At 41.2% G+C, this 24258-nt stretch overlaps 1 protein-coding gene across 13 annotated transcripts in view; it reads left to right on the top strand.

The window, feature by feature from the left end:
• The window catches only part of DAB1 (DAB adaptor protein 1), a 444762-nt gene extending 421268 nt beyond the window's left edge, over window positions 1–23494 (top strand). For 10 of the 13 annotated variants that reach the window (XM_051625711.1, XM_051625710.1, XM_051625714.1 and 7 more), the window contains 7 exons: window positions 3041–3097; window positions 5975–6037; window positions 7119–7227; window positions 8804–9352; window positions 10339–10466; window positions 11393–11491; window positions 20978–23494. In XM_051625711.1, the coding sequence (XP_051481671.1) occupies window positions 3041–3097; window positions 5975–6037; window positions 7119–7227; window positions 8804–9352; window positions 10339–10466; window positions 11393–11476 (990 nt within the window). In that variant the 3' untranslated portion in view covers window positions 11477–11491; window positions 20978–23494. The remainder of the gene's footprint in view (window positions 1–3040; window positions 3098–5974; window positions 6038–7118; window positions 7228–8803; window positions 9353–10338; window positions 10467–11392; window positions 11492–20977) is intronic. The other 3 variants (XM_051625721.1, XM_051625719.1, XM_051625718.1) reach the window with 2 other exon arrangements.
• The last annotated feature ends 764 nt before the right edge of the window (window positions 23495–24258 follow it).

Below are 24258 nucleotides of genomic sequence, written 5' to 3'. Positions count from 1 at the left end.
CAGGAAAACAATGTGTCTGTTGAGTGTTTTTAGTGTGTCTCAACCTCCTAGACGAGGTTTGACTGATGATTGGTTTAGTCACAGTTCTGACGTGCTCCTTCCTTATAGTTCTAATTGTTCTTGGGATGAATTGCAGTTAATTTGCATGCCCCTCTAGCTCATGGAGCTCATAGTAATATCAACATTTGTTGTATAAGGTTGTGCAAATAACTGAGGCTTTGCTTAAATAATGATTTGAACCATCAGAAAAAATCTTTGACACAGACAAAATATTTACATGTTCAACTAAAATAAGAACAAAAATCTTTAGATTGACTGTTGGACTTGTCATTAGATCTTCAGTGTAAAATACATGTTAGGACAAGGAGACTGGAAATGCAGAGAGGCCCGTGGTTGGATAACCCCTCTTTTGTCTGCTGGGTCGACTGATACAGCACTTACCCTGAGTGCAGGAAGCCAAGTTTAAATCCCTCTGCTGTCTCAAAAGAATTGAATAGCTAATACCCAGCTCAAAGGTTAATTACTGATTGCTGGTTAATTGCTATATTTAGTATCCTTCATACCCTTTTTTTGCTTGCTGAGCTCTGTATCAGAGTAGAAGTTAATTACTGTGTATTTTTTTTCATGCTTTTTAAGCACCAGCTTTGCTTCATTCTCTGAGATTTGAGAAACACTTTTTGTAAGATGCAACTTTTATCCTCTTGTTTGCAAAAGTAGGGCAATATTAAGCAGGTTTTCTCATGATATAAGTCAGTGTAGATCCCTTGCTGTTGGTAAAACCAGACTGAATAACAGAAGTTCAATGTTTTGACTCGTTCTGTGTGTTGGAGTGAAGGAGGTCAGGTGCATCACATTCCTGGGAGCACAATATGCCTGTCTCAGATTTCCTTTTTAAAATTGGAACTTTTGCTTTGCTAAGGGAAGATGTTTTTCAGAATACTAGGAGATCAGAGGGAATATTGTAGTGGAGGTGGGTCAGTTTTGCTTCAGGTGTATGAAACCTGCAGTTCACTTACCTCTTATTGTTTCTTTTTTTCCAGCTCTTGGAAAAAATGTTTTTCTTTAGTGAAAAGTGTCATTAGGAATTCCATGACTGGCTGGAGTGGTTTTAAAAAAGCTTGCTGGTGCTTTAAGAAGCCAGATTTACATATTTCATGTTTAAGAGATTTACACTATGCCTCACGTGCCTGTATAGAAGGATTGAGCTTTCATTATAGGTTTAGTGTCACCGTGGTATGAGAATTAATACTCTTTCCTCCACCTTGCTCTGTGTGGCTGGGCACAAGTGCCTGGTGTGTTCCTGGTTGAGCTGTAGGGGTGCTTTCGTATTCAGGGAAATGTATTTTTGGATAATTAAAACAAGCTTTTACATCGCTCTGCAGAGGAACCCACAGATGGCAATCCTAGAGAAAGATCAAGGACTGGAGCGTCTTTCCAGGCTTCTGGTTATTTTCAGTTGTGCTCTGGGGAAGGAGGGAGAGGATTGTTGACTTAAACTGCCAAGGTTAAGTGCTTTGTATCAAAAAGCTGAGCTGGATGAAGGCTCAAAGGGCCAAATTCTGCCCTCGGTAGCTGCAGCCTTGGCACAGTCACAGGCTGTTCCGTGCTCTAGTGGACAGGGATATTTCACCCTTAGGAAGTGTCTCCTCAGCAGCGTGTGACGCGGAACACGAGCTAATGGAAGGCGCAGCTCAAGTGCTACATAATTGGGCACTTGGGGATGTGCTGTGACATGTTGGGCAAATGTTTTCTGCAAGGTCCTGTGGTAGCACAGGTGGGAATTCCTAATGGTCCGTTGAATGCTGCACACATGTTCCCTCTGTGTCCAGACGTGGTTGTTTCTCAGCTGGTTTCCCAGAGCTGTCAGCGTGGCTGGGGGCAGGATCTGATTCCCTGAGATGAGCTGTATCCCTGCATGCTGGGGATGGGGGGATTAGATGAGGGGGCTGTTGGGACAAAAAGTGATTAGCCATTGTCCAAAACTGCTCCCTCATTTCATTTAAGAATATTTTCAAGGTCTTTGGAGTCCTTTGAATTAATGGACAGAGTATTTCTCATTACCTGGGGCTGGGGGAACATGCTGTCAGCTCCAAGAAGGTATCAGTCTGAGCCCCTGCCTGGTCATCCATGATAGCATTTTCTTCCTTTAACTTTGCCTTTTGTCAGTCTTATGTATTTTTTTTTTCTTCATGTCTGTGATGAGATAAGCAGGGGGAAAAAGGCATTCTAGGCTGTTTCAGAGATATTAAACATTTTAAAATATTTTAGCTTGTCATGGGATTTCTGGCTGGTGACTTGTGTGAAGCTTCTCAGTCATCTAAGAGTTGATTTTTGGTAACTTGCTGTTATGTTTGTTTCTTAAGAGAAATTCTCCAGCACTACAATAAGCATTATCTGAAGTTTAGCTTTCTGAGGGCATTGAAGTGATAGTTTCTGTTAAATATGTAGATGGATATGGATATGTATGCATGAGTGGGCAGTATACACCCATATATATTTACACACACATGACCTATGGTTATAAATTTATATAACTTGAATTGACTCATGCTAAGTAATCTATGAAAAGAAAATAGTAATCTTAAATATGTTTACATTGATTTATAGTTCTCCTATAGTTGTGTTTTTCTGCAAATTCTTGCTTCTAGAGCTTTTGTTGTCCAAAGCTCAATGATTTTTATTTTTTTTTTCCCCTGGAGGGTATTAGGTCCTTTTATTCACCAAGCCAGGGAAAAGTTCCATTAATGTAAGCAGGATCAGAGTTCAGTAGCTATGCTTATTGCTGAATTAATAAATAAATTGCCTTACACACAAGAAGATGCTATTTAACATGAGTAAAGTGTATGTTTGCCCCACATCCCAGCAGCATTCAAACTCACTGTTTTGACTGCCTGATTTCATAGCTGTGCTCCCTGCAAGATGGAAAGGGTTTTCATTTCAATGCTGAAGTCAATAATTATGGAGGTTATCATTTTCATGCTCAGAAATTCATGTCATTTTCATAAATCATTCATTTCATTTCATAAATCATGCTTTACAGCTGCAGAATGGAAACTTATTGCTGGACATTGATGAAAATCTTGTTTCAGTCACTCAGGTAAGGTTGTGACCCTAAAAATGTTTTAAGGAAATATAGATGAAATCATGTGTAGGAATAGTACAATTTGAAAATGTTCAGCTTGGGATTAACTTCACTGGAATTTAGCTTATATCAGATGTGAATAATTTAAAAAAGCTTAATGGGTGAAATCAGTTCTGGAGTGATGGTGAAACCACAAAAATAAAAGAACTATTTGGTGTCCAGAATCTCATCTGCTGCAAGTGAATCAAACTAGATCTGTGTCAGAGAAGATACATTCATTTATTCAGGTTGAGAATTGGGTTGTAGAAGCAAGCTAAATCCAGAATCCAGATCTGAACCATTTGGGACTTCAAAATCCCACCTCCAAGTGGTGTTGTTTGAAGTTTTCTGTAGTAATTCAGTGAGGAAGTTGTGTTGCCACTAAATTTCTGTTCACATTCTCTGACATGGTTCTGTAGCTCCTGTTGCACATCAAGTTGCTATTCTGAAAGAAATCCCCTGAAAATATATTCCTTTTATTTGGGGAATATTGTGAATGAGGGTTTGTTACAATACATAGTGAGGTTGGTTTTCCTGTCACTCCCTCCAGCTGCCTGTTTAGAAATCCACCTGCAGAGTTTCTCTTCAGAGCTTTAACAGCATTGTATCTGTGAAGAGTTGCCAAAGATCCATCACCTTGAAACGCTCTGAAAGTGTTCCCATTTTACAGGGGTGTTGAGGCAGAGAGATCCAAGTTGCCACCTTTCAAATACACACCATATCTCTGAGTTCAAAAGTGTGCTGACTCTCAGTTTTGACTATTGATATGACACTTATAATATTTTTTGCACAAAAAATGTCTAACTTCACAGACACTTTCTCCTAGTCCATGTAACCACGTGTGCCTTGCCTTTCACATCCCCTCTGGCTTGCTCTCCTGCTTCTTCGTAGAATCATCCTGGTTGGAAGGGACCTTGAAGATCATCAAGTCCAACCATAACCTAAATCCCCCTACCATAACCTAATTTACCCGTTCAGTGCTTAAATCATGTCCCTAAGCACTATATCTACATTTCTTTTAAATACTTCCAGGGGTGGTAACTCCACCACCTCCCTGGGCAGCCTGTTCCACTGTCCAACAACTCTTTTGGTAAACACTGGGGGAGCCTTTGCTTATGGCCTCCTCAAAAGGACACCAGCTATTTCTTAGCAAGCCAGAGAGGAGAAAACAGTGGAGAGCCCATCAGTGATGCAGTAAAGAACAGATTTAAGGGTGGTGCTGACCAAGTCATTTTGGAGAGATGAAAAGAAAGTGGCTCTTTCTCAGTGTCACCTGGCATCCCTTGAGTCAGTGATGCCTGCAGGAGGCTTGAAGTGATTCCAGCCAAGTGCTACTGTTGTAATTGTTCTGACTGTTCTGGGCGCTTTAACAACACTTGCCTGGTGTTTTTGCACTCACTGCAGCAGTGACTTAGGGGCTGCTTTGCTGCTTTTCCCTGAAGCTACTTCTAGCAGTGTTTTAGTCATGTACTCTAGAATTGGTGTACCCAGAGGAAAACATGGATTTTCTTCCATTTCCATGCAGGTACTTAGAGGGATATGTAAGCCTGTAAGAAGAAAATATATTGTCATAGCACTAAAGCAATGTGATGTATTTAATTCAAGACATGATGTCATGGAATGTGAAATAATTCATCCCTAGGCACATCATTAGACACAAAGCTGAGACTCATCCAGGCTTTTGTAAAAGTGGGAATAGAGATTAGATTGCAAAATTGTATAAACAGCTGAAATTATTGTATTTTGAATATTAGTCTTATTTCTGAAGGGATCACTTATAATGAAAGGTTGGGAAGGGGGGACTCTTAGGGTGATCTTGCTTGTTTGGTGAGTTGTAAAGACTGACCAGCCAGTGATTCATGCCTAAAGCACTATGTGTTGGCTACATTTGCAGGTCAAGACTCAACTGAATTTCAAGCCTATACATGTGATAGGAGTCTGCAAGTTTTATGTGCTCCGGATGGGGAGGACATTCAATGAACAGAGTTAAAATTTGCAATAAATCTCATTCATAATAAGAATTGTGGCTTCCCACGTGCATGGGTGGGATTGAGTATGATACAGGGAAGAAGGAAAGCCAGTAGAAGAAAGGTAGTGGAGAAAGGGCAATTATTGAGTTCCCACCGAGCTTCCCAGAATAGCCACCCTGATAAGGATAGGAGATGGGGTTTAGGTTTCATGCAGAGCTACAAGGGATCCATGCCTTACCATCCCGTTTTCTCTTCTGGTTCAGTTGAGTGAGGCCTGTATGGGTGACCTATTTTGAGCTCTGAGGGATGCCCTGAGAAAACATTTCCAGCATGAATTAAATGTAGAGCTGCAAACTTACAGTAACCCAGTTGTGCATCCTCCTTCAAGTCCACTTAGCCAGGTCACACCTGTCCCATGGGCAAGGGGAAATCAGGCAGCACTTGAAAAGCCCTTTCCTTCTATATCCTTCCATCCCTTCCACACTCTGCTGCCATTTAAGAGCTCGACATGGGGGTTTGGAAAAGGGCTGGCCATGAGTCATGCTCACTGATATTAGGGACAGAGCAATAATCCGTCCAGTCCCATTCTGGATAGCTTTTTCATACTTACTCAATTTTTTTTATGGTGGAGAATTCCCCATAGAATAATTTTATAGGATCATCTGCTGCCTGTTTGGGTCCATCAGCAATATCAAAAAGCCACAACTTGAACCCATGTGTTTCCTCCATATGGGACTGGACATTTGAAGCCCTCATGGCTTTTGAGAAGATTTATATTGCTAGCTGTTACTAATTAACTTTACAAGCTGTGTCTAGTTAACTCAAACTTACTTGTCCTCAAAAGATAAATGGTAATTTTGTTTGTTTGTTTTTCTGTTTACAGGCTGTTACCCAACTAGAGCTTTTTGGGGACATGTCCACTCCTCCTGATGTAACCTCTCCCCCAGTGAGTATCTAGAGAAACTGAGGTGTGCCTTCTTCTACATGCTATTTCCAGCACATTTATTGAGCACATTTACAATTCATCAGGCCATTTCACTAGGGAGGATTTCAAACTCGTTTTTATGTTGCAAGAAAATAGAAGTGAAGCAAATTGAATGTGGAGTGACTGCTTTATGATGAAGTGCAAAAATATCTTCCAGTTTTATTTTTCTGATCCAGGGCTGGGTGTCACATGAGATATAACCTGAGCTGCAGATCTTCTTCCCTGGTGTTGGTCAGAGGTGCATGCCTCACTGCACTCTGTCTCTCCCCTGCACTGCAGGAAGATCCAGCTCCAGCCTTAGATATCACATATCTGTGGTTCCACCAAGCACATAGTCCAGAACTGCCATTAAAAGAAGGAAGACAAAACAGTAGAGATGTGTTTGAGGCCAAAAAGAATTTTCTCAGCATACTTTTGTGCATCATAAAATGAATACACAATCATTTTCCGATAAAGATGATGAACCTTACATTATGCTGTGGGGGAATACTGAGAAAATTCAGATGCTGTGAAGTCAGGAGCCTCAGACCTGTGGAGCATGTTCTAGGACTAGATGTGCAAAGTCTTGTCTCCTCATCCTTAGCTTGCTCAATTGGATTGGGTTTCTCCTTTAATGTGGACCTATGACTCTGGTCCTGTTGGTTAAATGCCAGATACTTCACTTGCCTTTACTGTTTCTTATGTTCATGTCTTGGTCACTGCCTCCACTGGTTGTCACCTGAGCCCTAGTATCTTAGGTCTGTATGTTATGGAGAAAGAAACACCATCAGTATTTTGCATGTGATTTATACCAGGCAAATTTTATTTTTACTGGTTTCCTCGCTGTACAAAATCTCTCATTTTCTTTATTGTTCTCCTGTCTCCAGCAAATTCTTATACTTTCTTTTGCTTTTTTCCTTCCACAAGTTTGCATTCTTTTTTCTTTCGTTCTTCCCTGCAAACCTGTGTTTTTAAGAGTTATGGCTGATGTGACACGGAAGTATGTGCTGCAGGAGCTGCAGCTGATATGTCATCATTGCATTTTATTAATGTCTTCTTGCAGACTCCTGCTACTCCAGGTGATGCCTTTATCCCATCTTCATCCCAGTCACTTCCTGCTAGTACAGACATGTTTGGTTCTGTACCTTTCAGCACTGCTGCCGTACCCTCAGGTAAGAAATCTGGGGAAAAAGGCACTTGACTGAAATTTGGTGATCAGTTCTTGGCTCTAGTTTGCATTTCAGTACTCAGGGCATTAATTTAGTACAGTGGAAGGGAGAAGGATTTTGAGGACAGGGCTGCAGGGCAAGGCAAACCAAGCCTTTAACAAGCAGGGAGCACATTATGTTCAATTTAACTACATTTTTAAAAAGAAAAGCCAAAAAAGTCACTGAGAGTTCAACCATAGTTCAGCCATCTGGGTAACATACCTTCTAGGTACAGTAGCAAGAGAGAAAGAAGCATGTAGTTTAGCTTTGGTCTCTTTGCAGTAGCAATTAATATCCTGGGCAGTCTCCAGTAAATAAAGGATGAGAGATGGAGGATTCCATTGCATTTCAAAGGTTTTCTACTTAGTCTTATCCTGATATTTCCTTTAGACTTTTCTGTGTTCCTCAAAGTGCTCAAAATTCAAAAGCTGTGAAGCATTCTGCACAGACATGCAGCTTTGGCTGGTGATCTCTGCCTGGGATACTCAGAGCACAGCAAGAGCAGCACTGTCAGCTCCACTTAGGAGGGAAAAGGAGGAGGAAGAGTGCCTGGAATCATTCAACAGAGCACTTGATCATATAATTCCCACCTGGACTCTTGGTATCTTGACAAGAGTGTCAGGTCTGACAGGAAGCAATTATAATTTTCGTTTTACTCTTCATTTTCCTTCCCAACTAGAGAGGTTTTATGCTAGCATAATACCTGAAGCAGTTTGTTGCTTTAGGTGTGTAGTACAGAAGCAGCTCAGGACCTTATGTTCTCAAGTAACTGGGTAATAACAAAATGTGTGTGTTTGTTTGTTTGTATTTTAAAATCTGGATTTATCTGGTTTCCAGCTTTATGACACAATTTGAGACACTTACTTTGCTCTTCAAGTCCCAATGATTTGTAACTGAGTCAGAAGAGATGGTGTAGAGTCTTTCTCTTGTGAGAAGGTCACCCTGTCATTCAAGGGCCCTTGAGCTGGAATCTAATGTGTATTAAGTGCTTCCCTCTAACATAGAACCGATTTAGTCCTTGCCTTTAGAGGCACAGGACAGGCAGAGGTGAAAGACAGAGCATGGGGGGGGACAGGGAAGCAAGGAGAGCCCACAGAGCACAGTGGGTTGTACTGCAAAGGGGATAAGTTCTGGAAATGTTTTGGGAGCTCCTGGGCTTATGGGAAGTGGTTTGACCAAGCTGATCCTCTCTGTGCTTTCAGAGAGCTGCCAGATGGCCAGCTGCTGGCAAGGTCCTTGCACACAGGTCTGTGCAGACCTGTGGGGGAACTCCCTGAGAAAGAGAAGGACTTTTTTGTTCATATGAGGAGAAGGAGTATTACCAATATCCACCAGTTTGTGGTTTTGCTTTTAAGTGTTTGTTCAGTGATGTGAATTCAAACTTTCAGTTTTCAAGTGTGCTGAAGCCCTGGGATCACTCATGTAGCCTGCATGTTTCTGATTCACTGTGTAGCTTCTTCTGCATCCTCTTGTCTGTAGTGTTAAAATCTTTCCTCCTTTGGTTTTTTTTTTTCCCCTCTGCTCTCTCTGTTCTTTGAAGGTTATGTTGCCATGGGAGCTGTTCTGCCCTCCTTCTGGGGACAGCAACCACTTGTTCAACAGCAATTGGCCATGGGTGCTCAGCCTCCAGTTGCTCAGGTGATGCAGGGAGGACAACCGATCGCGTGGGGCCAACCCGGTCTTTTTCCTCCTACTCAGCAACCGTGGCCATCTGTAGCTGGTCAGTTCCAACCAACTGCCTTCATGCCAACACAAACTGTTTTGCCTTTACAAGCAGCCATGTTTCAAGGTACCATTGCTCCTATAGCTACTGTTCCACCCACAAGTGATTCCAACAGATCAAGTCCGCAGACAGACAGGCCCAGACAGAAAATAGGAAAAGAAATGTTTAAAGATTTCCAGATGGCTCAGCCTCCACCAGTGCCATCAAGAAAACCAGATCAGCCTTCCCTCAGTTGTACCTCAGAGGCCTTCTCAAGTTACTTTAACAAAGTTGGGATGGCACAGGAAGCAGATGATTGTGATGACTTTGACATCTCTCAGTTAAATTTGACTCCTGTGACTTCCACGACACCATCTACAAATTCACGTGAGTATCCCTGTGCTTTCAGCCATACCTTTCCTCACACGTGGCTGTCCCTCAAAGCATTTCTTCCTTTGTTTGTTCATAAAGTAAATTGCAACACAGATATAGGCTGAGAACCTTCCTGCATGCTCTAAGTTATCAAGTGTGTTCCAGCCATAAATAAAAGTATCAGAGAGGAATTCCAGAGACCAATGAAATCAACAGCCCCAGTAGCTGCAGTCTGAAATTCGATTTCTGAGAAGACAGTAGTAATAGATGTTCTGTGCTAGGGACCTGCAAGATGGTTGGAAAGTGCCCGTGGCTTTCAGCCTTAGAAATTGTTTCACTTATGTCCCGTGACAGAGCCCTGAAACAGGCTGCCCAGAGAGGTTGTGGAGTCTCCTTCACTGGACACATTCAAAACCCTCCTGGACGTGTTCCTTTGTGATGTACTCTAGGTGATCCTGCTCTGGCAGGGGGGTTGGACTAGATGATCTTTTGAGGTCCTTTCCAACCCCTGAGATTCTGTGATTCAAGCCATACTTTGTAGAAATTAGGTTATGGATATGTATTTTAATGGCTTGATGTATTGGGCAGTTCACGGAAAAAGTGTAAGATAAGATGCTCATGTTCATAGCCTGGAGATGGGGGATTTTGCAGGTTGCTGAAAGGAGGGATTAATGAGACACAAATCTACCAGGGGCCAGTTGGAGACCTTCTGTTTTGCTTGCACAGTGCAGGCAGTTCATGCATCCTTAATGTAATGCAGTGGTGCTTCCCTGACAGATACAGCCAAGCTTAATTTGGAAACAACTGAATGAAATCAAGTATATGGAACAGATAATGACTTCTGTAACTCAAATTTACTTCTTACAGCTCCTCATCAGAAAATTATTTTCAGGGGTAATAAAATTTTAGGGCTCTAAAGCATGAGCAAATTTTGTGGTGCTGTGTCTTTCTGAACAAATTAACAGACATGTTTTGTTGCTGTTACCTTGGTCTTTTTTTAGCTCCAACCCCTGCACCCAGACAGAGTTCTCCATCAAAATCATCAGCATCTCATACCAGTGATCCTGCTGCAGATGACCTCTTTGAAGAGGGGTTTGAAAGCCCAAGCAAAAGTGAGGAGCAAGAGGCTGTGAGTAGCATCAAGGTTTCTGAATACTAATTAGCTCCTTTTAGCTAGAAAAGACAGAAGCTACTTAAATGTTGTTCAATGGTGCCAGAAATAACTACTCTACTGGGGCTGGTTGGTGTTTAAGGGAGAGCTGCAGACAGCATTTGCTTCCCAGCTTCGTGTTGATAGCTAAAAGCATGACATTTATGTTGATAAGCACTAATATTGCATACAAGGAACCAAACCAAATACATATATGTATGGTAGTTGTATCAAACATCCTTCTTAACATACCAGCATTCAGTTGTTGGTGGTAAGGGAGTCCGAGGTAAAACAACATACATGCTGAGGCTGCAGAGAGAGATGTGAGAGTTTGTGTGTTAAAAAGATGATGGTTGTTGTTGTCTTGCACATTCTTGCATCCCAGTTGCTTGCCTAGTTGCATTCCTCAATGTTCTGGCCCTCAGTATGTGATTTCTTTGCCTTAGACTCAGTGAACCAAAGCAAGAAATGTCATCCAAACAATGACTGTAAATCACAAGGTGTCTTAGGCAGATAAGAGCCTAAGTGAGCCCAAGGCAAGAGGAAGTCCGTACAAAAAAAGGACCCGAAGGTACAAAATCACACAAGCTTGGACTCCTTCTGATTCACATAGACTCACTGGCTTCCAGGGCCTTTTGCAGTTCTGGTTTGTTGGATCTGGTACCTTCTGAAGTCTGTGGCAGCTCCTGGCTGGGCTCCAACAGTTGCTGGTGTGGTCCTTTCCTGCCTGCACCAGCTACAGGAAACCATTATGGTTTTTGAGAACAGGTCAGCAATGAGGTCTCACTTCCCGGTTTTCATGAGATAGGATGTACTTGTTATGCCCACAGCATGAAAATAACCTCGTGTTGACTTTTCACTTTCTTATGGTTGAGAAAAAAAGGTGTTATGTTCTTGTATTCTAGCCTGATGGGTCTCAGGCCTCATCCAACAGTGATCCATTTGGTGAGCCAACTGGTGATACTATAAGTCCACAGGTCGGTAGCTAGATAGCGCAGGTTGGGGTAGGTATCTGTCCTTTTTTTCTCTACACCTTGAGGTGCTCACTTATTCCTCCACCAGTGCCTACCATTCCTTTCATGGATGCATGGTTTATTTTCCCCTTTCATCTCTTCTGTTTTTCCTCTCCATTATCCACAGTGTATTCCTCATGCTCGGTGGTTTGCATGGCTTTTGCCATTCACTAAGTGTTGCAACTTATGCAAATATGTGTGTTTCAGCTGCTTGCATGCTACAAAGAAATGTAGACTGATCTTTGTGTTCAAATTCTAAGGGGAAATAGGGAAACTGAGCCATTACTAACAGTGCATTAGGCAGAACATTGTCTTTTTTATCAAATCCACTCTGGCCTGCAGTCAGATGTAACATATTAAATGGAATAAGACATCTTACCCATTGACATAACAAACATTAAATAAAATTATGTAATGATACATGAACACCTCTACCCTAAATCAATGTGATAATCAGTAGAAGAAGCACATTTATTATCTGCGTGTAAAAAATATTGAAATGGGCTTGTGCATTTTTATCCCCAACTGCAAATTAAAAACATCTGAAAGTTATGATCATTCATACTACCATTGGCATGCTGATGTTCCAAAAATTATTCATCAAACAGAAGTAATTTTAATCCAGACAGACGGGAAAGATGATCTCTTCATCTTTTGTGTTACAAAATATGGTAGATGATGTGGCTGCCACTGAATGTTCTGTGCTTTGTTTCAATACAGTATTTATGTTTTACCAAAAAGACAGTAAAGCTACGAAGTTTTATTTGTGCTGAGCATTTTTATTCCATCCAGATACTCTCTGGTGTTACTGTTTGAAGGATATATTTCATTATCTTCTCCCTGTCTGCCATTCATGTTTTGTACTACTACAAGATCTGATGCAGCTTCTGTGCTCCAGCACTGAGCTCCTGGAACAAATCCATAACAATGGTAGAAACCTTTGGAATTTTGTACAGAAACTGAACGGTGTTTTCCAGTGATTATCCACCCTGAGCCAAATTAATTTTATTTCAACTCAAGATTAATATTTTCATTAGGAGTCAGTTTACTTTGTACATTAAAAATGGTTAAAAAAATCTTAACAGTAACTTAGTTTTAATCCACTTGGGAGTAATAAGATTATCTCTTAATAGTATGTGGTGGTGCTGTGAGAAGGCATCTCCCCCTTCTTTTGAGCTTCACTAACATAATGCTCAGCTCTTGGAGGCTAAAGCAAAAGTAGTGTTAAGCTTTAAGTCTCATTGAGTCTAAAACCAAAAGTGTAAGGGTGGAGTCAAGGTGGGATGAGCTGCTTTAGGAGGAACATCCGCTGGTTATTGTACTCCAGCAATAACTGCTTCTGCAGATGGAGGGTGCCATGTAGTAAGTGGGCTTTGCCTTTGCCTGACCTCAGCCAGCACTGACAAAGCTGATTATCCCAACTTCTGCCCATTTCAAAAGTTCTGTCCTATGTCAAGAAAGAGAATTTGACCTTTACCTGAGTCTGCAAATCCATAAGCATTTATTTTTTGCAGTTTCTCCTAGTTGGTGTAATTCTGATACTTGTTACAGGGAGAATAATGTTAAAATCTCTCTGATTTTCTGCCTGTCACAAGGATAGTTGGCATCATTGGTAAACTAGCACCACACACACCTACCTACCTGGAGTTGTGGAGGTAATTTGAAACAGTAGTTTAAGGCTATTAATACATTTTAGCATGGAAGGCAGTCAAGTGAGGGCCTCCTTTTGTTCTGCTTTTATAGAACATTTAGTAGAATACATTCTTTTACCTGTCAGGGGTCTCTGGGAGCTGCAGGACCAGTGCATTACCAGTCATTCCATAGGCTTTTTCTAGATTTGTTCTTAATCCTAACAGAGTCTTGCATAAAATATGTATAGTTCTCAGAAATGTATTCTGGGAAATGTTAAATAATGTAACTGATTATCGTATTAGGGTAATTCCTAAAAGCTGTAGGCAGGAACAGGAAGCTGAACAAAAAGAAAGCCTCTCTCCACTGAAGTTACACTGATATCATTGTGCCTCTGTGCATTCAGCAGCACGTCTGTAGGAAATCCACTTGCTAAACCCAGCCCATCTAATTCCGGAGCCTGGTACGGTCGGAGCAACGGAAGGCTAATCTCCATGGAAAATGATCCATTCAGGACTTACTGCTGTGGTGTGTGTTGAGCTCTGCATTTGGAGGGAAACTTAATGGGGAGAAACATGTAGTACAAAAGAATCACAGTCTGCATAAAAGCCACTTTTGTGTGTCAGATGGGAGATTACTTTGCTCTTTAGAACATGGTTCTTCACACCAAGAACAGCACAGTGTACAACTCTGGTGAATGGACCTCTCAGGAGCATGACTTGGTATTGTCTTCAGAAATTTAAAGTATCCCCATTCCCATCACTATTAAATGAGCTGTGCCCACATAATGTCTTTACTTGCCTTGTCTTCAAGGCATTCAGAATGCTCACCTGCCTCGTTTTTTTTACCCTCATCTCTCAAGGTACTTAAGCAGGGTGGTTTCTTGGTTCCTTCAGATACTCCATATTCTCGTGTAGAAATAATGCAGCATCTTCAGTTACAATCTTCTTTTCTCCATTTTTCCCTCTCTTCCTTTTTCAGTTTTCAACTTGGAACTCTCAAAATCCTCATCCTACCAGTAGCCACTCTTACAATTCACTCTTCTGTAAATAGTGAGGGGTTCTTATTAGGTAAATGTGACATTTTATGGATATGTTACATTTTGTGTCCCTGTATGATTGGAGATAAGAAGCAGACAGGCCTAACTTTCACAGGTGAAATAAAAGCAACTCTTTGCAGAGCTGTTAGAAGCAAGATTTTTATTCAGTTGTTTTCCCTTTGTTTGTGAGCAGCATTGAGGATGGATAATGGTTTTCCAAATGGAATGAGGAGGACACTGAATAATGAGAGTGCCATCTTCAGCTGACTTACGTGTCATCCCTCCTGCTGTCTTCAGAGACTGGGAGGGAGGTATCTATGGTGAAAAAAGAGAGAGAGGAAGAACTGTATTTAGCTACAGTGCTACCAAATATGTTGAACTTTTCTTATTATTGACATTTTGGATTAAAGAAAGAAGTTTGAACTGAGGAGTTTTCACCTGGTCATGTTCTTTTCACCCAACCAGCCTGAATTACAGGCTGTTGGGTGCAGATCCTGCCAGTGCAGCTATTTCTATTCTTGGGGGTATTTCAGACTAGCCCCTAACTCAGCCTCAGCCATGGGTCTAGCATGTCATGACACTAGAAAGCCCTGAAGCTGTACAGTGGGAAGCTTAGCAAGAGCTATGGAAAGGAGAACCTTCAAGCATGATGAGAAAAGGGAAGGAGAGGAGCCAACTTTGACTCTCCGATGTCAGGCCTCTTCGCATACTCGTGGTTATGTTGGCCAGCATCTCCTCACCAAACATCCTCATGGTGAAAAGAATAAATTCAGCCTCACTACCACAATACTGGATATAACGAATGTGGTCTCACTCCATATGGACAACACAAACTGGTGCTTGAAGGCAAATTAGCAACAGAATGAAACTTCTGGAAGAGAATAAAGGGAATATTTCATACCAGAATTATTGCAATAAAAGTAATTTTAAGTGCTGGAACAAATACAGCTCTGTTGATTTGTTGCCCAGTTCTAGATTTGCACTGGCAGTTGTTCACGAGAGATTCTCAGGAAACCTTCAAAACATTTGTGGCTAGAGCATATCTTCCTCAAAAAATGGTTTAGTTGTTCTGTGGAACGTGTGCAGACAATTATAAGCCCTCAAAATATGTCACACCCTTCATGATGCTATCAGCAGTGTCAGGAGAGCAACAGTTCATTAGAATATTTGTCTGTCAGCTTTTGGTGGGACTTCAGTGGCCTGCTGCCATCATCCATCTTTGAGCAAGTGCCATTCTTAGTGATAAATGTCCCTAACGATCTTAGTCAGCTCCAGGACTGACTAGTCTTAAGTCTTTACTGGGAAGTTAAAAGAAAAGAGCAAGTGTTGGACAAAGCATAGGCTTATCTGGGATCTCAGTGAGCCTCAGGAGGGCATGTATATATGCAGGAGAAAGAGACCTGGGGGTCCTGGTGGACAGAAGGATGACCACGAGCCAGGAATGTGCCCTTGTAGCCAAGAAGGCCAATGGCATCCTGGGGTGTTAAGGGCAAGTGTCAGGAGGACAGAGCCAGGCTTTTTTCAGTGATGTCCAGTGACAGGACAAGGGGCAATGGGTGCAAACTGGAACACAGGAGGTTCCACGTAAACATCAGAAAAAAATTCTTTACAGTGAGAGTGACAGAGCCCTGGAACAGGCTGCCCAGAGAGGCTGTGGAGTCTTCTTCACCGGAAACACTTAAAACCCGCCTGGACAGGTTCCTGTGTGATGTGCTCTGGGTGACCCTGCTCTGGCAGGGGGGTTGGACTAGATGATCTTTCAAGGTCCCTTCCAACCCCTAAGATTCTGTGATTCTGTGATATTAAGCTGATTCTTCATCTTCCTTCTGGCCACTCTCTGTTTCACTAGGACTCTGAATGGCCTCCAAATATCAAAGGCTATATTTGCAGGATCTGTTACTGTCATTCATCTGGCTCAACAGGAACTGAATAGAGTCCAAAGAGAAATTCATAATGATTATGGGTGACTTGTTCTTACTGGAGGCTCTAGAAGAGCTGTCATTCTCCATCCAAAGAAACAGCACCGAGGAGGGCAGTGAACCTAAGAGAGAAGCGTCGTGTGTTTGGAAAGGAATCACAGTTTGGGAAGGACTGCTTCGTGCCAGAGAAATCCTAAAATTGCCATTTCAGGCCTCATGCTCATTTGTTCATCATCGTATTTCCCAGTGACTCTGAAGGGACAAGACCAGAGAAATTCAGGCAGCTTTGTGAACAGTGGCATCCTAGAGATTTGCATCTCCCCTGCTGCAATCCCCTTCAAGCTGTTTATTTTAAAACAACCAGATCATACATGGGTTTCTCACCTCTCCCAGTGTCTGCAAGCCCACTTGAAGTAACCAGGTACCCTTCATGTCTCCAACTTCTTCCTCTAAACAAGGGGCAAAACCCTGTGTAGCTTGTTTAGATCCGTGGCATTGCTGATTGGCAATGCAGCAATTCAATTAGGATTTGAGCTCTCCTCGCTTTCTCTCTAATGAGGTCATTTAAAAGTCCCCTGTCTTCTGCACAACAACTGATTTAGAAAGGACACTGGTGATAATTTAGTATCTTTGAGACTTCTGAACAGTTTGCTTCAAATTGGCCATTGGATTCAAAAGTTGTGAAGGAGAATTGACAGATTAGACAAAGTATAATTGCATGGCTACTGTTTCGTTAGGAAAGGAGTCCAGAAATAGTAGGGGTTTTTCTTTGCTGCAGTTAATTATTATACCAGGTCCAAGGTGGAGCAGGGTTCATCTTTCTGAGTAGTTCTTACTGCTTTTTCGTTTTATGAATGCACAGCATCCATCTGAATACTGAAATGGCAGAGATTTTAAAATGCTAATAATTAATCTGGATATTTGAAACTAGGAAATATTCCTGGGTGGGTTTATAGTAAGAACAGAGGCACTCTCCAGTCATAATCCTGAAGTGGAAGGTTGCTGTATTTGTGCTCCTAACAAAGATAACCAAAATAAGTCACTGTGTGTTAATGGGCAAATAGGAGTTACCTGCCTTTATCACCAAAGGTTTTTAATTTGAATTCCACTTGGCTATAATACCATGCCGTGTTTTCTTCAGTCAGCATGCAATAACTAGACAAGACACATTGCATTCCTGCTCCCTTCACTTGCATCCCCAGCACAAAATTCTCCTTTTGGCTGGTGCTTCAGCACACTTATTTCATGAAACTCTCTCTTGGAGCCTGCCCTTTCTGATCAGTCAGCCAGGAGTAAAACCAATGCTGAGCATCTATTGTAAAGGGCAAAGAAATCCATGCAGGGCCCTCACCTCTGCAATTCAGTACCTCTTGCCTGAAGCTTTGCACGTAGCAGGGTGCCTCGGCAGGATGAAAGGACTGCTGATGTCAAAATAGTTTCTTCCTAACCTTCCTGTGTTCTGTTTTGTGAGTGAGCTCACCTACACAAGCCCAAGTCAATGCTGAATCTTTCAAGAGATGTTCTCCAGTTCTGCAGGGGAGCAGATGTTAATATCTTTCAATTTGATGCAAATTTACTTACAGTATTGACATCATCTTATTCAAAAGCATTAGCAGCCTTGTTACCTCATGCAGTAGTGCACTATACCAGAAGTACTTACTGTTTGCTGCAGTCTTGTTTATTGTGCAAAATGTTCCTTAAAATGGGAAGAATAAGCTGATTTTAAGCATGCAGTGTCTCTGGAAAATGTACACGTAGCATACATAGGGAAAATCTTCTCTTTGGCAGTTTTTGTAGTTAATTCTGAGAGACTTCATAACTCAGCATTTGTACAACATACTTGTAGCTTCCTGATTATTTGGCTGTCTAACTTAAAGCCTGTATGTTTAGACATTTCTGGTCCCTTCCTGCAGCCTGTCACTTGGGTCATATACCTGACCTGTGAATTCATGTCCTCGTCTTGCACTCTTTTGTCATTTAAAGGCTACTGTTCATGGTAGAGCCCCATTAGTATGTGAGAATGTAGCTAAACATTCCTTTAATAGCAGCTTCCAAACATAAAGGAAAACATTTACTTTCTTCCAACATTTGCCAGAAATTGCATATCCCCAAAGCTGATAGAAACCTTCAAGTAGGATTTAGCAGCACAAAAAAAAGGTGCTGCCGATTGTCTTCTTGGTTTCTCCCTGTGGGCTGATGAGAGCACATCAGAAGTGCCTCTGGGCCAGTTCTGTAGAAAGGAAAACACTTTAAGGTTCAAGATGTTTATATGAATTGGAGAACTTGTATGCTATTTTATTTTTTGCCTCTTTTTGCCTGTTTTTTTTTTTCCTGCCAAAGGCCCATTCTTGCATTTCCTTCCCTCTGGTTCTGTTCCTAACACAGTGCTAGAAGTAGAAAGCAGAAAACATCAGTGAGATTATTCCGATGCTGTGAGAAGAGTTAGGCTCACCTGCCTTTTAATGATATTCCCTGTCACTTTTTGAGTGACTTACGGAAAAAGAAGGGGGTTTATTTCTGCTTCCAAGTCCCTCCAAAATTGTCCTTGTGAAGCCCCCTTGCCTGGCATTTTGAGAGAATCTATCCATGGAGCCAACAGCATTCAACTTCCCTTTTGCCTCTTTTCTGTCCCTTTCTGCTCAATTTTGCTCTCTTGAAGTATCATCGATACTTCATAGATGCCATTTGAAATATTGGGTTACAGACAAGATGCACTGCTTGAATTCTCTCAAAATATTAAAAAACAAATCTCATTCGTTGACAAAAACGTTTGGCTGAGAGGATTGCATGCGATTGCTGCAATTAATTTCTCATTTAGGCTTCTGAAGGGGGAAATCAACTAAAAAGAAGACATAAGAGGACATTTTTCAGTCAAAATTAACTGGTTTACTGGAAGAAAAATTATCCAGGTCAGTGAGAAATTCAGGCCTTTGCCACATGAAATCTGTGTTCAGATAAACGCTGGGTGCACATAAAAGGAATTACTGATTGTAAAGGCTGCCTCGTGTGTTGCTGAGTGCACTGGTGCCTGATGATCAACTCCTCCTCCTCTTCCAGGGATGTCAAGTTCAGTAACACCTTAGGACACCTGTTACTGAAGCACATCTGCATATCTTAAAGATATTTGAGGACAGCTCTAACAAGCCAGCTTGACATTTTGAAAAGCTCTTTTTATCCCCGAAGGCATTTGAAAAACTGACATCTTTTGTTCCAAAGGGGTATTCTCCCTCCCTCCCCTTCTCTTCTCCTCCTCCTTTTCACTTCCCTTTGCAATCACCTCAGGTTCAGCAAATGCCTGAAGAATGGCCTGGTATGTGTCAGATTCCCACATTAATTAGTACAGATTTTCTCTGAACTAGCTGTGATAGATCATTCTGCCAGCTCTATGTCTGCAGTAAAATTGGCATAGGTGGACTTCCCACACGGTATGTGAAATGCAGCTATTTACTCTCAGTCATCTCTTCTGATTACCTTGGGTTTTTCAAGGTCACAAAATATATTTGCTTCTTGCTGGGTATAGTTTCAGCAGCCTTTATTTCATCATTACCAAGGGTTTCTCTCATCCTCCCATAAAGCTCGTAGGGCTTCGTGGAAGCAGGAGATGAGGAAGAAGAGTCTCTGCAAGCTCTGGAAATGTAGACATTTCAAGGAATAAGATACAACTTTTCTTGGCATGGAGGAAAGAGGTCATATTTTGGATTTGTTGTGTTCCTCCTCACTCATGATGGGATGTATAGTGAGGTGGGTTGTGAGCACTGGCCTGGCACCCTGGACATGGAGTAAATATAGCCCTACAGATCCACCTTTGAACTAGTTTTCTCATCAGCATTCTTATTTTTATAAGCACTGATGAAAATCCTGTGCCATCCCCTGCCAGACCTTTGTGCTCTGCAGTGTCCAGTGATTTGCCAGCCCTCAAAGTTTTTTTGCTCAAAGTCAGCTTCTGCTGATGCTGCTGTAACATGAATTGATTCTAACTTGGTTAAATTCAACGTCGTGGCCTGATATTTGAGTATTTATCAAGCTGTGGAGAGCTAATGCAGGATGGCATTAATTAGCCTTTCTGCCTGTCTCATTCTTTTTTTGATGTCATTCTTAGTTTAATAAATTACTTTCTGGAAATGAAGTAAGATGGAGTCCAACAAGGTTCATGGATGGTTTGCTTCCCACTGCAGCCAAGATGAACATAGTGTTAAGACAGCACAGGGTGTCAGCTGTGAAGCAACGCTGACGAGCATGGCACGGTTTTTCGCCTCACATCCAGGAAATTCCCAAGAATTAGCAAACCAACATGCTTTCCTCCTGCTTTAATGATTGTACTAATGGCTACACAGACTCCTAACCAAACTGCACAGAGCTGGCGATCCTCATTCCTCATAAGCAACTCGTTATTTTAAATCCCATCACAGCTTCATGAGCTCAGCTTTCAGCAGCAGTTGCTGCTTGCAAGTGTTTCTCTCCATGAGTTGTGTAAAACCCACAGCTCTGTCCTGCTGTTGTGCTGCTGGGGGGGGTCTCAGCCTGCTACGAGTAACGACCTTTTACGCCAGCTACGTAAACTTCAAAGCATCTCATCATACAAGTATCATTTCATTTCTTCATATGTCTGTGTCCAGCAATACCTCCTGAGGATTGGTGCACGGCCAGCGCTGGAAGAGGAAATTGATAGCAAGCCTTCCTTTTCTGAAATAAGGCCTCGTTTTCTGAAATAATGTCATGTTTTCTTCGCAATTCAGCCGGGGTGCCGTGATCACTCAAGGCAGCGCAGAAAACAAACCCTTCCTTTGGGTTTTGACTCATGAGGTATTGCTGTTCTCAAGAGGATGTTCTAAAAATGTTATAAAAACTGTCTGGAGCCATGCCCTCTGATTTTGTTTTTGTTATCCCCAGGAAGCAGAACCTCTCTACGCCCAGATCAACAGACCTAAGAAATAGCATTGTTACAGGCTTGTGGTGCTCCAAGACTCACATGAAACCCAACAACCTGGCAGGCCTTTGGCTTTCATGCTTTTTTCTGATTGATTTTGACTGACAAGGAGAGATGATTGCCCTCCTGGACTGGCTCTACGAGTGTTCCTGACATTTTTTTTGGCAACCAATGGCAGATTCCTGTGGCAGCACAAAAAAAAAAACTCTTCCTGCTTCTCATACCATGAGTCCAGCCCCGTCCCCACAGGTCACGGGGATCCAGACTAGGAAATCTTATGCCTCGGTCTTCTTTTAAACATCTGTTATCTTCTGTATGCCACATATAAATAATGAGCATCCTGAAATTTTTTGAGTATTAGACATTCTTTTTCTTTTGAGCAAAAAGCAGAGTCTGTATGTAGCAGTGGCATTATCATTCAACAGCCTTTTTAGGCACAAGTCGGCACTTTTTATGTCATGGTGACATGTTTTTCATCATCATTTACATCAGGCTGATCCTAGCTTTTTTTTTTCTTTTTTCCCCCGTGTAGACGTATTTAAACAGCAACATAAAAAACTACTGGCAGTGTCATTCTTTTTTTTTTAATTATTATTATTTCTTATCCTGTCATTTTTGTATGAGTGACAGATCTCACAGTGAAACGCCTCCTGCGGAAATGGTTCCTAACTTGAAACCACAGAATAAAACTTGGATTGTTTATCCATCCTGATTGAAAATGTTGCCAAATGGACCTTTAAGTTCTAGTGCATCATGAGGAAGAAATGCTGCTTTCTGTTTGAATACTCATGTTGGGGGTAGAGAAAGGACATCAAGTCCCACTGAGGAAAGACAAAGAGTCAGTATTTCCTAGGAAACTCTAAACAAAGTGCAGAAAAGGAATATTTTTATTTCTTCAATATCTTGCTGCTGTAATGCTATGCAGACAAGTGTTTTCTTCTCTGTGTGCCATTTTTTGATGAAAAAGAAAAATCATTTGCCAAATAATACTGGTATGATTCTGGTTTAGGAATTTGGATGAAGCGGACTTGACCAATGGGACAAGGATGGCATGGATTTTGGAATAACAAACTGATTCTGTGATCAAATTGTTCATCTTTATCACTTTTTGTACATCAGAAAAATCAAATGGGATTTTTATTTTATAACTTGAAAAAAAGAATCTTACTGTTAAACTCTTGAAATGTCTAAGGGGAAATGGCTTTAAGGAGTTTGAATGAAAATTGCCAGTTTTTTTGTAAATATCAGTGTTATGAGAATTCTTTTACTAATGCCATTACACTGTAGAGAAGGTGGCAAGATGCAGTGCTGGGGAGGTGTGGCAGACCCATTTTGTGGTTCTCACATCACATACATCTCTTCACATGCTTCTGGTGGTGGGCTGAAGCTCCAGTGCATTTGCCAGAAGCAATCAGCTTGTCAGCAACTGGTGAAATTAATGGGAACACACGAGTTTGTGATCTAGTGTTATCACTTGGACATACTCCACTTACAAGAAACCACAGTTCATTGACATCCCTTTGAACCTCTGTGGAGAAGTCATCAAACTGTTTACACACAGAACAAAAGAATTGAAGGCATCTTTTTTTTTTTTACATGGATGAAGCAAAAAGGGCAGTGTTTGGGTTCATATGTTTAGCACATGATTTTCATAAAGAATCTATATATTTTTGCCCTACAGAGAGTTGTTATACAGGTCAAATGTGTTTTCCTGATGTTCCTATGCAGTTACAGTATATTGAATTTAGTGGTTTCACACTAAAAAGAAAAAAAGAGGGGAAAAAAAAGAAGAAAAAAAAAAAGGAAAAAAAAAAAACAGAAAAAGGAAAAAAGGTTAAAGAAATCAAATTATTAATCAGTTTTTAGGGTTATTGTGCAGATTTTGTTTTGAAATTGACACATTAGGATTTTACATTTTTGTCATGATTAAAATAGGCCTGGAGTTCTAAATATTTTACTTTCTTGCATCTCTATTATAAACTAAAAATGGTTTAGAAGACAGAATAACTGGGGTGGCAATTGTTGACATGTACAACCAAATCTCACACCATGATTCCAGTCTTTTCTTTTGAATTAGAGAAATTAGAGAAGTGTGCATTACAGAATGTATGTGAGTGAAGAATTAGCTGTGAATAGACCTAATGAACCTTCAGAGAAGAGACCTGTTCTCCCCATTCTTGGTCATTTGATGCTTATTCCTTAGTCATGTGCAAACAGCTTTGTAGTGATTCTTGTACTCCCACCAGAAGAAAGATCCTAAATGGGGAAGATTAATTAAAACATGGTGGATTGAGTGTTTCAGGATTCAAAGCAGAGGTAAAAGTGTTTTGAAAGGACATTTCTTTAAGAATAATTTCCTCATTTGCACAGTGGTGCTACTTCCTTCCTCAGTGGCTCTTTTGGGTTTTGTCCTACATCTGGAACCACAAAGACAATTTTGGTTCATCACAGACATTTGAGATTTAGTGTCATCAGTGCATTTCCACTTATGAGGTAAAACATTGAAAGAAAAGAAGAGATTTATGTCTCAGAGGATCCATTGACATCCTGTTTGTAGGAAGCAGATCATTTACATAGTCCTTGCAACGAATAGGTGCCGAGGGAGTGAGCCTGGGATCTTAGTGTCTCGTGAGAGGAGCTGGACCATCACCATGGACCTTTGTCTTACCTTTACCAACGCTGAAAAATAAAAACAAATTCTGAAAATGGTCTTGTCATACGATTCGATCATCCTTGTCATGGCTGAGATGCTAAGTTGAGAGGTCTGCAGGGCCTCTGCACTGTACCAGTATTGTAGATAACTGAAATATCCAGCTTGTGCAATTGTTTAATCCCTCATCCTTCACTAGCACTAAATTCGTCACTTTAAATTTAAAAACCAGGGAATCCCACCAGCCATCCTGTTACCCCCCGTAGGTTCTTGGTCTTTACCTGTCATGAAAAGATATTTTGATAGATCCTAGTCATCCAAGTGTCTGAGGAAACCTTTCATCTCATAACGTACTGGGCACCTTCTTTGCAAAAATGTTTACTCCGTGGTTTTCATGCATTTTTATTTCTGCATTCTGACACATATTTTTTTAATGAAGATGAGAAAGATAAAATGACTGTTGCAGTACATTTCTAAACCTACTTTAACTTTACCTCAGATAATGACCATTTGTTAACACATACGGACACATTATTTTTAACTTTATGTAATAATGCGTTCAGCAACGACAAAACAAACAAACAAACAACCAGT

This window comes from Apus apus, chromosome 7 (assembly GCF_020740795.1).
Source record: "Apus apus isolate bApuApu2 chromosome 7, bApuApu2.pri.cur, whole genome shotgun sequence".
Classification (NCBI taxonomy): domain Eukaryota; kingdom Metazoa; phylum Chordata; class Aves; order Apodiformes; family Apodidae; genus Apus; species Apus apus.
Note: the sequence above shows the minus strand (reverse complement) of the source record. Positions and strands in the feature narration are given on the sequence as shown.